The 16,587-nt window shown below is 37.5% G+C and overlaps 1 protein-coding gene across 1 annotated transcript in view; it reads left to right on the top strand.

Annotated features, from left to right (window-relative positions):
* PDE5A (phosphodiesterase 5A) overlaps positions 1–14,712 on the top strand; it is an 81,225-nt gene extending 66,513 nt beyond the window's left edge. The window contains exons 16-19 of the mRNA XM_046656726.1: positions 717–780; positions 6,248–6,322; positions 7,711–7,794; positions 10,184–14,712. Of these exons, the coding sequence (XP_046512682.1) occupies positions 717–780; positions 6,248–6,322; positions 7,711–7,794; positions 10,184–10,321 (361 nt within the window). The 3' untranslated portion in view covers positions 10,322–14,712. The remainder of the gene's footprint in view (positions 1–716; positions 781–6,247; positions 6,323–7,710; positions 7,795–10,183) is intronic.
* Positions 14,713–16,587: the final 1,875 nt, after the last annotated feature.

Genomic DNA, 16,587 nt, shown 5'->3' with positions numbered 1-16,587 from the left:
ATGCCTTTTTTGTCCCTTTCTTCAAACTAAAGTATTAAATGGTAGATATTTGAATCCAACATGGGAAAACTGTGCTAAAGATAGAATCATTTTCATAGGATAGTTACATATTGGGTTCTAGAGTGCTTTGTCACAGACCCCAGAGTCCAGCATGGTTTTCACTTCTCTAACAAGGGAAGGACTAAAGTGCACCGTCCTCTTGTTTCCCTCTTTTCCTCCAGCAGATACTGTTGAGTAATTTAAAGGCTTTTCACATGGAATTTACTGCATTTGTTGAGTCACTTAGGATGACCCACCACAATTCTTTCTTTCTTAGGACTTTTATCAGTAGGATATCTGATGTTATCCTTCAATGGTTAATTATTAGTAATAGTGTGTTTTCATCATACTATCATTGAGAATGGAAAACCAAAGTGAAAAAATAATAGCAGGCAAGTTTTTGCCAAAAGGTTAATAATTTTTCTCCTTGTGCCAATCTGGAGCTAAATGAGGCAATTTGAAGTCAAATTCCAGTAGTTCACTGGGTAACCAAAACCATGACACTCTGATATCACTGTATCAGTCATGCTTCTGTATAAATTCTGTTTCTTTAATCTTTATACCATCCCTATAGTTTAGAGAGTTTTAATTTAACTTTTGTATTAGTAACTATTTACTGAGAGTATATATTTGCACGAAAGTAAATAGGAGTATTGGGCTTCTTTTTCCCTTAACAGAGCGATGCTGATGACAGCTTGTGATCTTTCTGCGATTACAAAACCCTGGCCTATTCAACAACGGGTATGTTGCTTAGTGATAATAAAAATAACAATTAAAAACTCAAAATAAGGAAAGTCTTTACTCTTAAAAGGAGCTTTGGAAGTATTTTTGGAACTTGTAATCTAATTTTTAAGTAGTGTTAAAAGCAGATAATTGGATACAAACAGGTTTTCTTTTTTAGAAGATTCATTAGCACTTACTAAGATTTCTAAGGTATATTAAGAGAGCATCTATATTAACATGGCAAAAACCTAGCTGTGTTGATAAGTTTTAATTCCAGTACTACTTCTGGCTCACTTAGGGGTGTTTTTTAGCACATTCCTTTAATAACTTTGAAAATTAGAAGAAGCAAACTTATTTTTCTTATGGTTAGTCTACTAAGCTATACCTCAGCTCTAAATACGCATTAACAAGTAGAACTTAAACATTTCTGGAGCTTGTAAATATTGGAAATGTTGATATAAGATGTCAGGAAGGATCTGTTCAGGGCCTGTGGCTAGGAGCCTAGAAATATATCCTTCTCTCTAAATAAGTAACTGCCATCACATTTTGCAGTGGCAATAAAGGCCCTCGGCTCAGAAAAGGGATGAGTATACATGCAGTGATGTGTATATTGTTGTTGTTTTTTTCAAGACTGCATTTTTAATCCTAGATGCACTATCTAAGATTATGGACAGTCTCCTGTTGGTCAAGGCTCTGAGCTGCATAGTCAAGGAGCCCAGCAACCACAGGCTCATCTCATGAAACACACATGCTGGGACAACAAGATCAGAAATGCACTTTCCATGTGCCAAAGCTGACATTCCATGGGCACTCAGGAAAGGTGGTCTTTACAGACCTTCCTGCTCCATAATAAATAGGACTATATACCCATTTCAAAATAGAGAAGAGAATGGAAGAGGGAGGAACTCGTCTTTCATTTATCCTTTCTTTCTTCTGAATCAAACTCTGAAAAGGTAGAGCAATGAGGCTGGGCTCCGGACATAAAAAGCAGTACTATAAAGCCTCTGTAATTAAAACAGTTTGGTGACAGACCAATGGAACACAATAGAAAATCTAGAATTGCATAGAACATTTAATATGTAATAAAGATAGCATTTCAGATAACTGGGGAAAAGACAGACTTTTTACTAAATAATGTTAGGATGATTTTCCCATCTTGCATAGCCAGATGGCAAAAGGCAAAATTGGATCTACTCTGCAAACTTAAATTCCAAATGGAGCATAGAATTCATTGCAGAGAATTAAACCATGCAGGTACTAAATAAAAATGTTTGTGGATTCTTGTGTAACCTACGAGTGCGAAAAGTTTCCTAACTATGGCTTGACAAGCAGAAACAATAAAGAAAAACATTGATAAATGTGATTACATAAAGATGAAAAAATAAAACTTTTGCAAGGCAAAAAGACACTATAAGTGCAAGACAATGAAAAACTGGTAAAAATATTTGCAACTTATATCTAACAGATAGTTAATATCTCTTATAAAGAACTTCTAAAAAATAGAGAAGAAATAGGCCAACCACCCTAAAGTAAAATAGGTCAAAGATCTGAACAAAAAGTTGATAGAAGGCCGCTGCCGTGGCTGAGTGGTTAAGTTCGCACGCTCTGCTTCAGCAGCCCAGGGTTTCACCAGTTTGAATCTGGGGCACAGAAATGGCACTGCTCATGAAGCCATGCTGAGGTGGCATCCCACAGGCCACAAGTAGAAGGACCCACAACTAAAAAACAAAAACACACAACTATGTACCGGGGGGCTTTGGGAGAAAAAGGAAAAATAAAATCTTTTTTATTTTTAAAAATTTTTTTATTTTTTATTTTTTTGAGGAAGATTAGCCCTGAGCTAACATCTGCCGCCAGTCCTCCTCTTTTTGCTGAGGAAGACTGGCCCTGAGCTAACATCTGTGCCCAGCTTCCTCCACTTTATATGTGGGACACCTGCCACAGCATGGCTTGCCAAGTGGTGCCATGTCCGCACCCGGGATCCGAACCATGAACCCCGGGCTGCCAAAGTGGAAGGTGTGCACTTAACTGCTGCGCCACTGGGCCAGCCCCGGAAAAGTAAAATCTTTGAAAAAAAAAAGTTGATAGAGAAAGAAATGTGAATGGCTCTTATTCACTTGAAAAGGTTCTCAGAACCTTAGTCATAAGAAAAAAATGCAAATTAAAACTACACTGACACAATAAAACTTGTACAGAATTTCATAACAGCAAACAACTCAAACATCTATCAACAGGAGAATGGGTTAAACATATGGCAGTATATTCCTTCATACGATGGAGTACTGCTCAACAATAAATAAAAACCAACCACTGACACACGCAACAATGTAGCTGAGTCTCACACACACTATACTGAGCAAAAGAAGCTGGACACACAAGAATACATATTGTGCTTTCATTTATGTGAAGTTCTAGAATAGGCAAAACTAACCGATGGTGAAAGAAATTAGAATAGTGGTTGTGAGGGGAAGGAGGAAAGAAGCGGCAGGGATTGACTGGGAAGGGGCATGAGGGCACTTTTGGGGTGATAGAAATATTCCATGTCTTGGATGGGGTGTGTGTTACTTGGTTATATGCATTTGTCAATACACTGAACTCTGTACTTATGATCTGTGCATTCACAGTATGTAAATTCTACTTCTTTTTAAAACAACAACAACACTGAGATACCATTTCTCAATTGTTCAACTGGCAAAAATCCAAAGGTTTTACCACATACTCTGTTGGGGAAGCTGCGGGAAATCAAGGAATGCCAAATACTACAGCCCTTTGGAAGTATATAAATACACATATTCATTTACCATTACTTCTAGAAGTCTTATCCCAAAGATACACTGGCAAGAATATAAAAAAATATTTACACACAGCTATTCATTTTAGTGCTATTTGTAATCAAGAAGATTAGAAATAACCCAAATAGGGCCAGCCCCGTGGCCGAGTGGTTAAGTTCTCACGCTCCGCTGCAGGTGGCCCAGTATTTCGTTGGTTTGAATCCTGGGCGCAGACATGGCACTGCTCATCAAACCACGCTGAGGCAGCATCCCATATGCCACAACTAGAAGGACCCACAACGAAGAATATACAACTATGTACCGGGGGCTTTGGGGAGAAAAAGGGAAAAATAAAATCTTTAAAAAAATAAATAAATAAATAACCCAAATATTCATTAATAGGGGACTGATTGAATAACTTGTAGTATATTTACACAATGACTTCTATGCAACTATAAAAAGAAATGAGGAGGCTGGCCCTCTGGCTGAGTGGCTAAGTTTGCGTGCTCTGCCTTGGTGGCCCAGGGTTTCACTGGTTCGGATCCTGGGTGCCGACCTAGCACCGCTCATCAAGCCATGCTGAGGCAGCGTCCCATGCAGCAGAACCAGAAGGACCTACAACTAGAATATACAACTATGAACTGGGGGCCTTTGAGGAGAAGAAGAAAAAAAAAGATTGGTGACAGATGTTAGCTCAGGTGCCAATCTTAAAAATAAATAAATAAGTAAAAAGAAATGAGGAGTATCTGTATACTACTGTGGAGTGATTACAAGGATATGTTTTTAAGTGAAAAAAAAGGTAGAGAAAAATGTGTATGGTATGCTACCATTTATCTAAGAAGGGGGTATATATGTACATAGTTGCTTACATTTTAAAAATCCAGAAGTATTAGCTACAAAAAGTTAATGATTTCCTATAGGGGAGAAGAGAATAGGATTGAGGGAATAGGGATAGAAGCTAGAGTTGCTTGGGTGTTCTTGTTTTGTAGATTTCACATTGGAACCATGTAAATAGTTTTTATTACTATAAAATAAAATTGAATTTTAAAAAAAATCACTAAACTTTGAAAATTAAAATGAAACAAACCTGATTTTGTTTGTAAAACCACACTGACAGGGACTATTTCATTCCAAGTAACATTAAAACAGTAATTTGACTATGTATCTCTAGTAGGATGTACCCTAAAAACAGAAAGAATTATCAAAAAAGCCCTGAAAACTGTTTTCTGTAATCATATTTTTAGTGTTGATTTTGTATAGATATTCAATCACTCTTCTGGATGATGTGGGATAAAAGCATATAAGAAATTATATTGCTGTTGTTGTGAATACATTTCAGTGTGAAATGTGTTTTCATGTTTCAGTGTGAGGGGAAAGATAAAGATCTAAGATGGAGAAGAGTATGCAGAAGTCGTGTAGTCCTGAATTCAAACTGGAAATATTGTATGGACTTAGATTGTGTCTTAGCTCCAAACCCTACAAGGACTTAAAAATAATGGCTCAACCTAATAGAAATGAACAAACCTTTTGCCCAGTTGAGGTTTCCAAATACCTCAACTTACAGGAACAAGGGCTCCAGGAAGAAATGGCTGATTGTGGTTCTAAAGCAGGGAATGTACAAGATGAGCCTAGAACATACTGTTTAGGAGAAAGCAAGGAAGCTGTTGAAGACTGATAAGGTTATGTCAAAAGAACAAAGAAGCCAACTTAATAAGCTTCCACTGGCCAAAATGGAACAATTTGAGCATCAATAAAGATTAAAATACAATAAATACGTTTAAGTCCAAGAGTTTAAAATAATAAAAATAATAAAACCTTCCATGGTCATCTTTGGTGTATGCTTGAGAATCAAGTTATTTTTAAAATGGTAAGTAAAGTGGACGAAATCAAGCATTTCTCCTTTTAAGAATTGTACTTTAGGGTAACTAAGTAATTGATGTGGAGAATTTCCTCTTTATTGTATTTCAGCTCATCAAGGAAAAAGCAGTGGTTGCTTTGAATATCCCTTTCTGTAGCCCCTAAATTAATGGATCTAGGCAAAGATCACTAAGGGTTGCTAATATCACAAAAAGAGAGGCAACCAGACACTCCATAGGCCTTGATAGGAGTACACACACAGCACTGCCTATGAAGTAGTCATGGCCAAAAAAAAAATTGAGAATCTCCATCTAATCAAGCCTTTAGTGTATGGAAAAGCAGGTACAGAGAAACGTTAAATTTCATCACAGGAATGCAATCAGCAACATTCAGACAGTGGGAAACTATAGGATAAATAACCCAGTTTATTCAACAACAAAAACCAAAATTATAAAGAAAATTTTAAAAGAGAGGGGAGGACCTGGTAGATTAAAAGAAATTTAAAAGGCATACCAATCAATCACAGTATATGGACCTATTTGATACTGTGTTTTTCACAGCACCTGGTATAACAGGTGCTCAATAAATATCTCATTGATTATGCATACAGATGGGCACACAGTACTTTTTTCCCACTAATTGCTGGAGCTGAAATAACATGTTGCTTTTCTCTGCTTAGTTACAGAAGATTACAAACTCTAGGCTTTGTAATGAAATATAATTTCTATTAGTCATTACTGCTTTATTTTAATTTTACTGATGTGGTTGAAAGCTACAGATTTGATAATCTTCATTCAGAATCTGTTTTACAGTGATATACTTTTAATTGCCAAAATTTAGTCTGTTCTTTATTTCAGATAGCAGAACTTGTAGCGACTGAATTTTTTGACCAAGGGGACAGGGAGAGAAAAGAGCTCAACATAGAGCCCGCTGTAAGTACGAGACTGTTGGTAGGAATTATTCAAATACATTTTTTGTTGTAGACTTCCTTTCATGCTTCTATGAGATCTTTCCTGGGGAATGCAATTTCTCCTCATTTTATTTTTAAAACTTTTTTATTAGAGGAATTATATATGTTTATTACAGAAAAAAATAAGAGGACAAAAAACTCTTTGGGTCATCATATTGTACCTCTGTTTTTGTAATTTGCTTTTTCCACTTGAATATCATAAGCTACTTTTCATTCTGACAGATGCTCTTCTATATGTTATTTATAATGATGACATGAAATAGATGTAACCATATTTACCCACCTCCTTTGGGGTAATGTCTGCAGTGTTCACTATAAACATCTATGTTACAAAATGTTTGTGTGCCATTTTTCATTATCTTGTTAGGATAAATTCCCAGACTTGCTGTGTTGAAGGGAACACAGATTTTAAAGACTTTTGATAGATACTGCCTTTTACATAGAGTATGGATCTCAAATACAAGAAAAAGATTCTTCTCAAACCATTTCTGTCCTTTGGAATGAAGTTTTCCTGAAAATGAAGCATAGAGTCATTTATTTTTTGAATTCAAATGAACATTGATGTAGCCCATACTAAATGGGACGTGGTTAAGCGATGCCCCTCCTGTCTGTGTGCAGTTCCCCCCACGCTGCTCTGTTCCCTCAGCTGGTTTCATCCTCTCTCTCATTAGTCTTTTATGGTTATTGTCTCCTATAATGTAATGGTAGGTTTTTTCAGAAGCTCAGAATCTTAGAAACTGGTGGGTAGCAGAGTGCTGGTCACAGCTAATGGAGAATTTGCTTCATTTGAAACAAGCACTGAGACAGACTCGTTTCTTCCCATGGAGGTGCTGGGTTGAGTGGCGCTCCAGGCATGAACTCTTTGGAATAATCAGCAGTGACGTCTGTGTAATCTGCACTCCAAAAGCTCTGTGTGAACTGAATTATAATCAGCTGTGGTCTCAGTGGCTTCTTTCACAAAACTGAGGGTGTTTGATTTCACATCAGTAGACAATTCCAAAGCCTGTGTGCTCTCCAGATACACGTCAGTGGTTGATTCTACGTCAATGATGAACTCTGTCTGGGTCAGTGGTCAACTCTAAGTCAGTGGTTGACTCTAGGTCAGTGATCATGTCTAGGTCAGGATCAGTTCTGGGGGTAGTGTGGGGAAAGTCATAGAATGAACAAGACAGAGAGGATCAGGGTCTTCCTGAGCATTGGGCCAGTGGGGAGTACAGGAGGCTCATAGAGCTCAGGAGGCGGGTATCGCCTTCCTCAGCTAACCCAGTGATTCATCTTTTTAGAGTCAACTTGCATTATGTTCTTTAAGTAAATGCAGATCCGTGTGTGTGTCTCTTTCTGTGTTTCCAGGATCTAATGAACAGGGAGAAGAAAAACAAAATCCCAAATATGCAAGTTGGGTTCATAGATGCCATCTGCTTACAACTGTATGAGGTATTTATATGAAAACTACTAGACTTGCTAAACTTAGAGTGTGTTATGAATTAAAACCTACAGTAAAGTGAAGCAATTAACATTAGGTGTATATTTTTTCCTTCTTAGTCAAGAAACAAGAAGTAAAATTATCATCAGGATTGTTTATTTTGTTGATAAACATGCTGTTCACATTGAACAAGGCACACGTTTTATTTTTACTATTTCTCAAAAACTTTAATTCATCAATGCATAGCTATCTTTTGAGTGCCAACTGTGTGCTAGGCTCCAACAAACTGATATAGGGAATACTAAGAAAAATTATGTGCCAGGACTCCCCTCAAGGAGGTATATGGTGCTTTCTCTCTGTTAGCATATTCTTTTTAAGTCTAAGTTTGGGCCTAGATAAGGAAAAATAATTACCAACTTTTTCTCATTGTCATAGTGTGGCTTTAACATTGTTAAGAAAATTTTTATGAGGATTAAAAGAAGGTGGCTAGAAAAATATTGTAGGTTCCTATTTCAATACACCTATTGGCGTGGGGTTTTTTTGTTTGTTTTAGGTAAAGATATTATCCCTAAAACATCCAGTTTCCTAGCTTAGATGTTTATGCCCCAAGTACAAAAAATAGATAATGTCCTTGTCTTTAAAAATTTAAACAGGAAAATGTCTTAAGTTTTAATTATTTTGGAAAAGAACATTTATCATGGAATTATCACAGAATGTCAAGACCACAGGAAAGCCTAGAAATCTTCTAATCCAGACATTTCATAGATTCGGTAATTGAATCTATAAAGTTCATCTTCCAGGGAGATGGAAAACTTGCCCCAAGCAGGTAGTTAGTGGGAGAACTCTATCGAGAGTCCAGTTCTCACCCAAGTCCCGTTTTCTACCATCGAAAGAATTTAATAAAGAAGCCATGGCTGACAAGGAGAGGAAGAGGAGGAGTGGGCAGGAGAGGCAGCAAAAGCAAAAGAACATCAGGTGTCCGGCCTCTGTACCACTGTCTCCCCACCTTTTTTGGCATTCTGCTTGTTTACTCCTTTGCAGAAGGGCAGTTAGAATAGGGTTTCAAACACCCTTAAATATCTCATTCTTTCCATAGCAGATCTTATCTTACTGATTGGATTAAGAGTTCCTTAGTTGAAGATACTAAAGTCTCCTGATTTTTCCCCATGCCTGTAAATATAGTCAAAATTACAATCAGATCACCCATTATAGGTTTTATCCTCCCACATTTCATGTCTGTGCAAGGATTCATTTTATTTGAATTTGCTGTTGAATTCTATGTGATAGATACATCTTTTTACTATTATTATAGAAGTAATATATTATAGACAAATAAAAGAATATAGAGAAGTAACAAGAAAGATAAACTCAGGGGCCAGCCCGGTGGCGCAGCGGTTAAGTGCGCACGTTCCACTTCTCGGCGGCCCGGGGTTTGCCAGTTTGGAACCCGGGTGCGGACATAGCACCGCTTGGCAAGCCATGCTGTGGTAGGCGTCCCATGTATAAAGTAGAGGAAGATGGGCATGGATGTGAGCTCAGGGGCAGCCTTCTTCAGAAAAAAGAGGAGGATTGGCAGTAGTTAGCTCAGGGCTAATCTTCCTCAAATAAATAAATAAATAAACAAATAAATAAATTTAGGGGGGAAAAAAAGAAAGAAAGATAAAATCACTTAGAATTCCACTACTCTAAGATAATTCTGTCAATAGTATATGCTTTAGGACATTTTCATGTTTTCATTTAACAAAAATTGCTTGCAAAACATAATATAATGTACATCTTTCTGTTTCACATATGTTTCTATGACAATTTTAATGGCTGCAAAATAGTAACACAATATACCTTAGCCTTGTCATTGGGTATTTAAGTCATTTGCAATGTTTCCTTATTACAAAGAAATCTGCAGTGAACATTCTTGTGGCTAAATATTTATGGCACTATAGTTGGTAAATAATAATGCCACACAGAATTATAAATTAATCTTTATTATAATCTTGGGTGAAATCTTTTTAAGTACATTGTATAAAACCATTTTGTAGAAGAACATAAAAAGTAAGCAGCTCCCAATACAGTCATGCTTATGGATAGCCATCTGTACTACATAAAAGCAAAAGTACTGTTTCCCTGCAAAGCCGATTCCACACAGATCTGTCGCCGTAGCTCAGTTATGTTATTTTGGAATGTGCGCGTTTGCTCTGTCTCTCAGCATGTACTCCTTGTCTGTATAGCTTAAGAGGAATCATTCATAAATGATCCTTGTGTGTGTTCACGCAGCTTGTGAAAACCCCAACAGTGGGCCTGCTCGTGAAATGAGTGTGGCACGTGGCCCTTTGGTACAGGACTGGGGAGAGGGCTTATTTCCTGGCTTCCATATAGTTGTTTGCTTTCTTTTTCTTTCTTTAGGCCCTGACCCATGTATCAAAGGACTGTTTCCCTTTGCTAGATGGTTGCAGAAAGAACAGGCAAAAATGGCAGGCTCTTGCAGAACAACAGGAGAAGATGCTGATTAATGGGGAAAGCAGCCAGGCCAAGCGGAACTGAGCGGCCTATTTGTGCAGAGTTGAAGTTTACGGATGGTGATTCTGCAGTATGCCAGTTTTGCTATACACTGTACAGATTTGGTGTATACTTTGCCACTGCTGTATTTTTATTTTTGCACAAGTTTTGAAAGCATAGCATGAAATGTTTTTAGGGGACTATTACATTTCTTCTGTATATCTGTTTTATGCCACTGAACTGAGATTTTCAACAACACCCACTCTTAGCACATGGATAAGAGCACTGTTTGTGATATTTTGTGTACTGCAAAGTGCAAGTGGCATTCTTGCACTGAGGTGGTTTTTTTCTGCTTGGAGCTTTTAAATAATTGGCTTTGTGTTTTCTGAATTACCAATCTTTAAAGAATGTTCGGAATCTTTCTCAAAAATAAGCTAGGAGCAAATTGAATATATTCTGTGACATTTAAAACCTTTATAGGATAGAGAAAAATGCTGGCCGAGTGGATTTTAAGGGGTTTGGAGTATATTTGTCAACAAAGTATTACCATAAGAAAAAAAGTTAAAACTGAAACAAATGGAAAGTACTATGAGGCAGCATTATAGAGAAAAAGTATTATTTAATTGATTTGCTGTGTTTGTTAGAGAACAGGCAGGAGAGAACTTTCTCATTTAGGTGCAATACATCTATCCGGAGGCTACCCATCAAGTGTCTTCAGTCTAACTCAGCTGATGGAAAGCACGGGAAACCTTTTGAGAAGATCCAGTCACTGACTATGGAGGGATGAGTGTGTTCCAAAAAGGGAACGGCCATGGATGTCTGTCAGTGAAGAAAAACGTTCTGTTGGAAGACCCTTTTGAGAGTCAGTGAGTGTTTTGAATGCTGAACTTCCTTTTTTCAATAGCCTCCTCATCTTTTATCTCCTTATAAGTCAACAGCTTAAATCTCAACAGGAAATCGAGAAAAAAGTGATAATTGGAGCACTGACCTGAGTGAGATACAACTACAGATAAGAGGGTACAAAATGGATCATCATTTTTCTCTTTGTCAAACAAAATATAGAGAAAAGTTTTAATTATATGGACAGCAAAGGGCTATCCTTGATATTGGAGTCAAAAATTAAATTGAGGGAGCAGTAAGGTAAGAAACCTTAGGCCTGTGAATAAAACTTAGCAGTATTGAGTTTGTGATTGAGAAACTGCCGTATTTTGGTTTAGAGGCAGGACTAGTCAACCCAGAATCACAGAAGTTTGGGTGTGTATCCTAAACACTGGCCCTGACCTCACAGTTGGTGGTATTTACTTCTCATAGCTTTTAGCACATTTAGAAAATGTTAACGTTTCCTTAGAATTTGAGCCCATTTAAGTGGATTCCCATTGTACATGTGTGCCCCTAAATTCACATGCATTCAATATTGGAGAAGTAGGAAATGAGTCGAGCAACTGGTTAAGGAAAGGAAAACCTGCTCCAAATATATGGAAACATTTGGACTTGGAGAGAGTAGGGAGGTATTTGCTTGATTTGTTAATTCCCTTCCTCTACTAAAAAAAGTTCTGAGTTTCTATCTCTAACTTAGACAGAAATCTCTTGAGGATATGGTAATGCAGCATTCTCAAAGACCTGTCACTAAAACATGTTTTCCATTCATATTTTCTCTAAATTGCCTAAAATTCAATATGTTTATTAAGTTTTTAAAATTCTGAGTGCGTATATGTATAGTGACATAATGTGGCTTTCTTCTTGCCATTCAAGTAAAAAAAAAAGCGCAAACAAATTGTATTGTATTGCCATTACTTTGTAGTGGTAAAGGATAGTCTAGAAAGTTATCACCTATTTAATGCTGTATGTATTATTATTGTAATACTTGTATTTTTCAGGATATTATTCTATTTTTATTTTACATCATACAGATGAGATCTGTAAGGTTGCCTCTTGGTGACACTGGTGTGTAAATTACACAGACTGTCACTAAAATCATGTAGCTACATACTGGTATACACCTATGCATGCACACATAATTCCTTAGTTTATAAAAATTGTTTAAAGAATTTCAGTCTTTAATAACCTTTTTTTCATACACATCATGATTTAGCAGTGATGCTGAAATCTGTAGTCATATACTTTAGTAGTCTGTTTAGACCCCTCTAACATATGTCACTGAGATTTTTAAAAACATAGAGACCATGTATGGAGGATTTGTATGTGTGTCATTGTATCAAGCAAGAAGAGATATTTAGATTAGAAATTGGTTTGCCTTTAGATAATGGTTTATTTTACTTTACTAGTTTAGAAATTAAAAGAAGGGCAATGCCATGCCTATTTTATTTTATTGTTGGATATTTTAGTTCATACAGAAGAAGAGTACTCTTTTAGGACTGGTTTGTTGGTTCAAATAATTTTTAATTTTTAGGAAAAATCATTCCATACATGAATTAATATCTGGTACATGGGCACAAACCAAATTTTTTGTTCTTATGTGAATATTTCCTTTCTAGTATCTTCTCAAGTTGGAAAAAATATATAGTCTTCCTCCACCCTACCCTATATTTATATTACCCATAACTAGTAAGAAGTTGTTCTTGTCCTAAAGTAGTTTGTTTTAGTTATAGTTGAGTAACATGGTACCATTTCAATTTTCAGCCCCAAAAGTCCCCACTATTTTACTAAGTTGTTAGGAGATGTCTGAAAAATTGCCTGGCCTTATATTTTTCAGAGGACTGGTCTTTGCCAATCGCCGTCCTGTGTGAACTTGTGTAAGTCCCTTAACCTCTGTGTGCCTAATAAGTTGTGCCATTAAAGGAGTTCTGTTTGGGCTAAGTCTTTGTCTTCAAGGAGGATGTCACGGAAGGCAGCTATTATGTCAGCCCTAATGGGCCCTGGAGACCACTGTCAGAAATGGGATACTGGGCTACAGAGCACAGTGATCTAATCCCACATGTCATTTCTTATGTTGAGTTTCCAAGACTGAAAAAGCAAACACAGTACATTTATTCACCTTCTCAGGCAGATCGCTGCTGACTGTGAGATGTAGAGCTCTTTGAGCATCTCACCTCAAGGTACAAACCCTGGATGATGATGATGTCACCACTGATCTCATAATTATGAAGAATAGTGTCCTTTGATAGGAGTATTGGAGATAAGAAAGTGTATGCCAATATATTGAAGATATTGGATTCTGGGAGGAAACTTGTCACAGGGAACATTCTAGACAGACAGGTAAAATGCCCAGCAGTGAAGTGCCTTTATTTCAGCATTAGAGCACAGATGTTAGACCTACTCCAATCTGATTTCACTTTTCCTGTGTTTTTCACCAGATTGTACTCCTAAAATTTTACAGGCCCTCACAAGCAGTGCTGTTTTGTTTTGTTTTTACAAGATCGATTTAAGGTGAGAAGGGAAAAAGAGTAACTGTTGTCCTCTCCTGTGAACAACTATAGTTAAAATAAGGTGGTATAATTTAATTGCTCAGCATCAGACATGCATTGATCCACCTTTTATTGAGTCCCTGCCACATGTCAGGCACTGTGCTCAGCCATGGAGACGGAACAGTGACCTCAAGGAGCTCACAGTCTCTGCAGGAAAGGCTGGATAAGAGACTTAACCAGCTTCTGATCCTGCTGACTGAAGGTGAAAATAACATTCTATCACTTCCGTTTTCGTCTGTAACATCTATTTTATACAGTTTTCTGGGGACCTTTACCTGGAACTTATTAAGAATCTGTTAGTGAACATCCTGTCTTCTTGCAAGTATGAATCACTTGGCCTGTTGATAGCTTAAAGAATATCCTATGTAAGGAGTCATATATTCCACTGTCTAGGTTATTTTTCCATATGCTGGCCAGGTAGAGAGTACTCAGAGTTCTCTTAGACTGCTAAATTGTGCACAGTTTTGGACCCCTTCTGCTCCACCACAGGGAGCGAGGAAGAAAGCATTAAAAGCTCACTTTGACCTTCCATATATTTCTCAAAAGCCTGTGTAAACGTGTCTTAATGAATGTTGTTGACAGCAATGTAAATAGTTGAAAATATAAATTTCTATTACAGTTTAAGAAAAAAAAAACCCTTATGAATCATCACTAGCCACTGTTAATATCTATTTGTATTCTTATACCTTTTCAATATATTTGAACAAATATATAGTTTCTGGCACTATTTTTGTACTAGGACAAAGGAGTTACTATGTATATTATGTTTAGCTTTTAAGTCATTTTAAATAATTGTGAAGGTTGATTTCTTGTCTTTCCTCTCCCCCACCATGAGAACCATTTCAGATGACTCTTCTGTGATAAAATCACTTTAAAAGAATACTTAGCCACCTGTGATCCCTAAAGTCAAGAGATAGTCAGGGTGGTTTTCCATTGTGAAAATTCTTAAGAACCTGTCATGTGTTTCCTCATTTTGCCATGCTTTGTAAAAATAAAAAGAATGAATAAGTAGGTATGAGTATTGTGTGATTATTAGGGGACTTTGAATGTTAAGGACAGGGGATTATTAGGGGACTTTGAACTTTAGGCAGGGAGAATGGGCCCAATAGTATGAGAGACTTTAATCAAACTAACCTATGGTTCTATTAGCTGAAAAAACTGGTTTAATAAAATCCTTTCCTTATGGTGGCCGACCTGGTGGTGCAGTGGTTAAGTGCACACGTTCTGCTTCGGTGGCCTGGGGTTCACCGGTTTGGATCCCGGGTATGGACATGGCACTGATTGGCAAGCCATGCTGTGGTAGGCATCCCACATAATAGGTAGAGGAAGATGGGCACGGATGTTAGCTCAGGGCCAGTCTTCCTCAGCAAAAAGAGGAGGATGGTGGCAGATGTGAGCTCAGGGCTAATCGTCCTCAAAAAAAAGAAAAAAAATCCTTTCCTTAGCCTAGACTCCCCTCAGTAATGGTCTTCTTTTTATTAATATCCTTTCCTAGAAATCTGAGGGTAACAATTTCCATACACCTCACTTCAAGATCCTAGCAATGCTATGGAGGGTGATTATTACCGGCCTCGTGTTGTGTGAGGAGCTAAGGGTTAGGAGTTAAATACTTGCCAAATGGCATGAGCTGGATTCAAGCCCAGATCTGTCTAGTTTCAAAGCAGGTGTTTATTCCACTTAGCTCTCTTCTTGAATTTTAATTGTAAAAGGTCCTAAATCCATACTTAGTGGATCAAATGGGCTACCCAGAAGCCTTTGAGATAAGATTTCTGTCACTGGCAGGTTTGGTTTTGTTTGCCTTCCTACAGTCAACATTCCTTTAGTTCATCTGGTAAGAACTAATGCCCTGCCCTCACAGAATCCCAGATACTACCGTGCTTCAAGGCTGCTGGTCTAGAGGCATGGAGGTGTAATTAAATGCAGAATTTCTGATTCATTATTTAGTTTTGCCACTAAACAAGCCCTCTTCCTGCAGGGCACAATATCTAGGCTATGCCTAATTCACAAAGCTAAAGACAAAAATAAAATGAAAGCTCCTATAAAACAGTATTTTAGATTTTCTGACCACTAGAGAGCACCAGAGTTTCAGCTTCATTTAAAGCAGTAAAACTCCCACTAAGGAGTAACCCCTAAAATGGTCTTACGGAGCTTCTAGTCCCTCGGAGGCTACACACAAGGGCAGAGACAGTCCTATCTCTGCACTCAGGGTGGGAGTGGAGGCTGGCTCAAACTTGAGGCTTCGGAGACGCTTCCCCAAGGGTGTGGCATCTGCTTTAGCCAAGTGAAAAGGGAGAAGAGTATTCCAGGCAGAAGAAATGTGCGAAGACCTAGAAGCAGCAGGCTAGAGAACCTGAAAGCTTTCGCTCGACTTATTTAAATATGTGTAAACTTTATACTTATGAATGATAAGGATTAAAAATATATAAAGTATAAATATTAAATATACTTATAAACGTATACAATAAAGCAGATGTCCTTTAAATGTATATTTGAGCTCTTAAGAAAGTAAGAGAAATCCCCAGAGGCCAAAATAAAGCTAATTAAAAACCCAAGCAGTAAGCATATGAGCTGATACTGTCAGACTTGGGAATATTTGCAAATCTCTGTAATGAAGGAGTTTTAATGTCCTCCCAAACAGGGAAACATGGTCTCAAGACCCTGTGAAGCATTTAGGGAATGGCTCTCCAAGTAAGGCTGAGACCTTTGAAGAGCTATGCCCTCAATGAACACATAGAAAGTGGGGGAAGTCCACTCAGACACAGGAAAATATAAAGGAAGCATTGCCTGTCTTAATCTGGGCTCTGGGTAAAAAATAAAAATCATAACATTGGGTCTACCCTCATAGTCACACAGATTTGGGGTCTGAATATGATCCAGGACTACCCA

Source organism: Equus quagga, chromosome 3 (assembly GCF_021613505.1).
Source record: "Equus quagga isolate Etosha38 chromosome 3, UCLA_HA_Equagga_1.0, whole genome shotgun sequence".
Taxonomy (NCBI): Eukaryota; Metazoa; Chordata; class Mammalia; order Perissodactyla; family Equidae; genus Equus; species Equus quagga.
The sequence above is the reverse complement of the archived record's forward strand: the minus strand, read 5'-3'. Positions and strand labels throughout refer to the sequence as shown.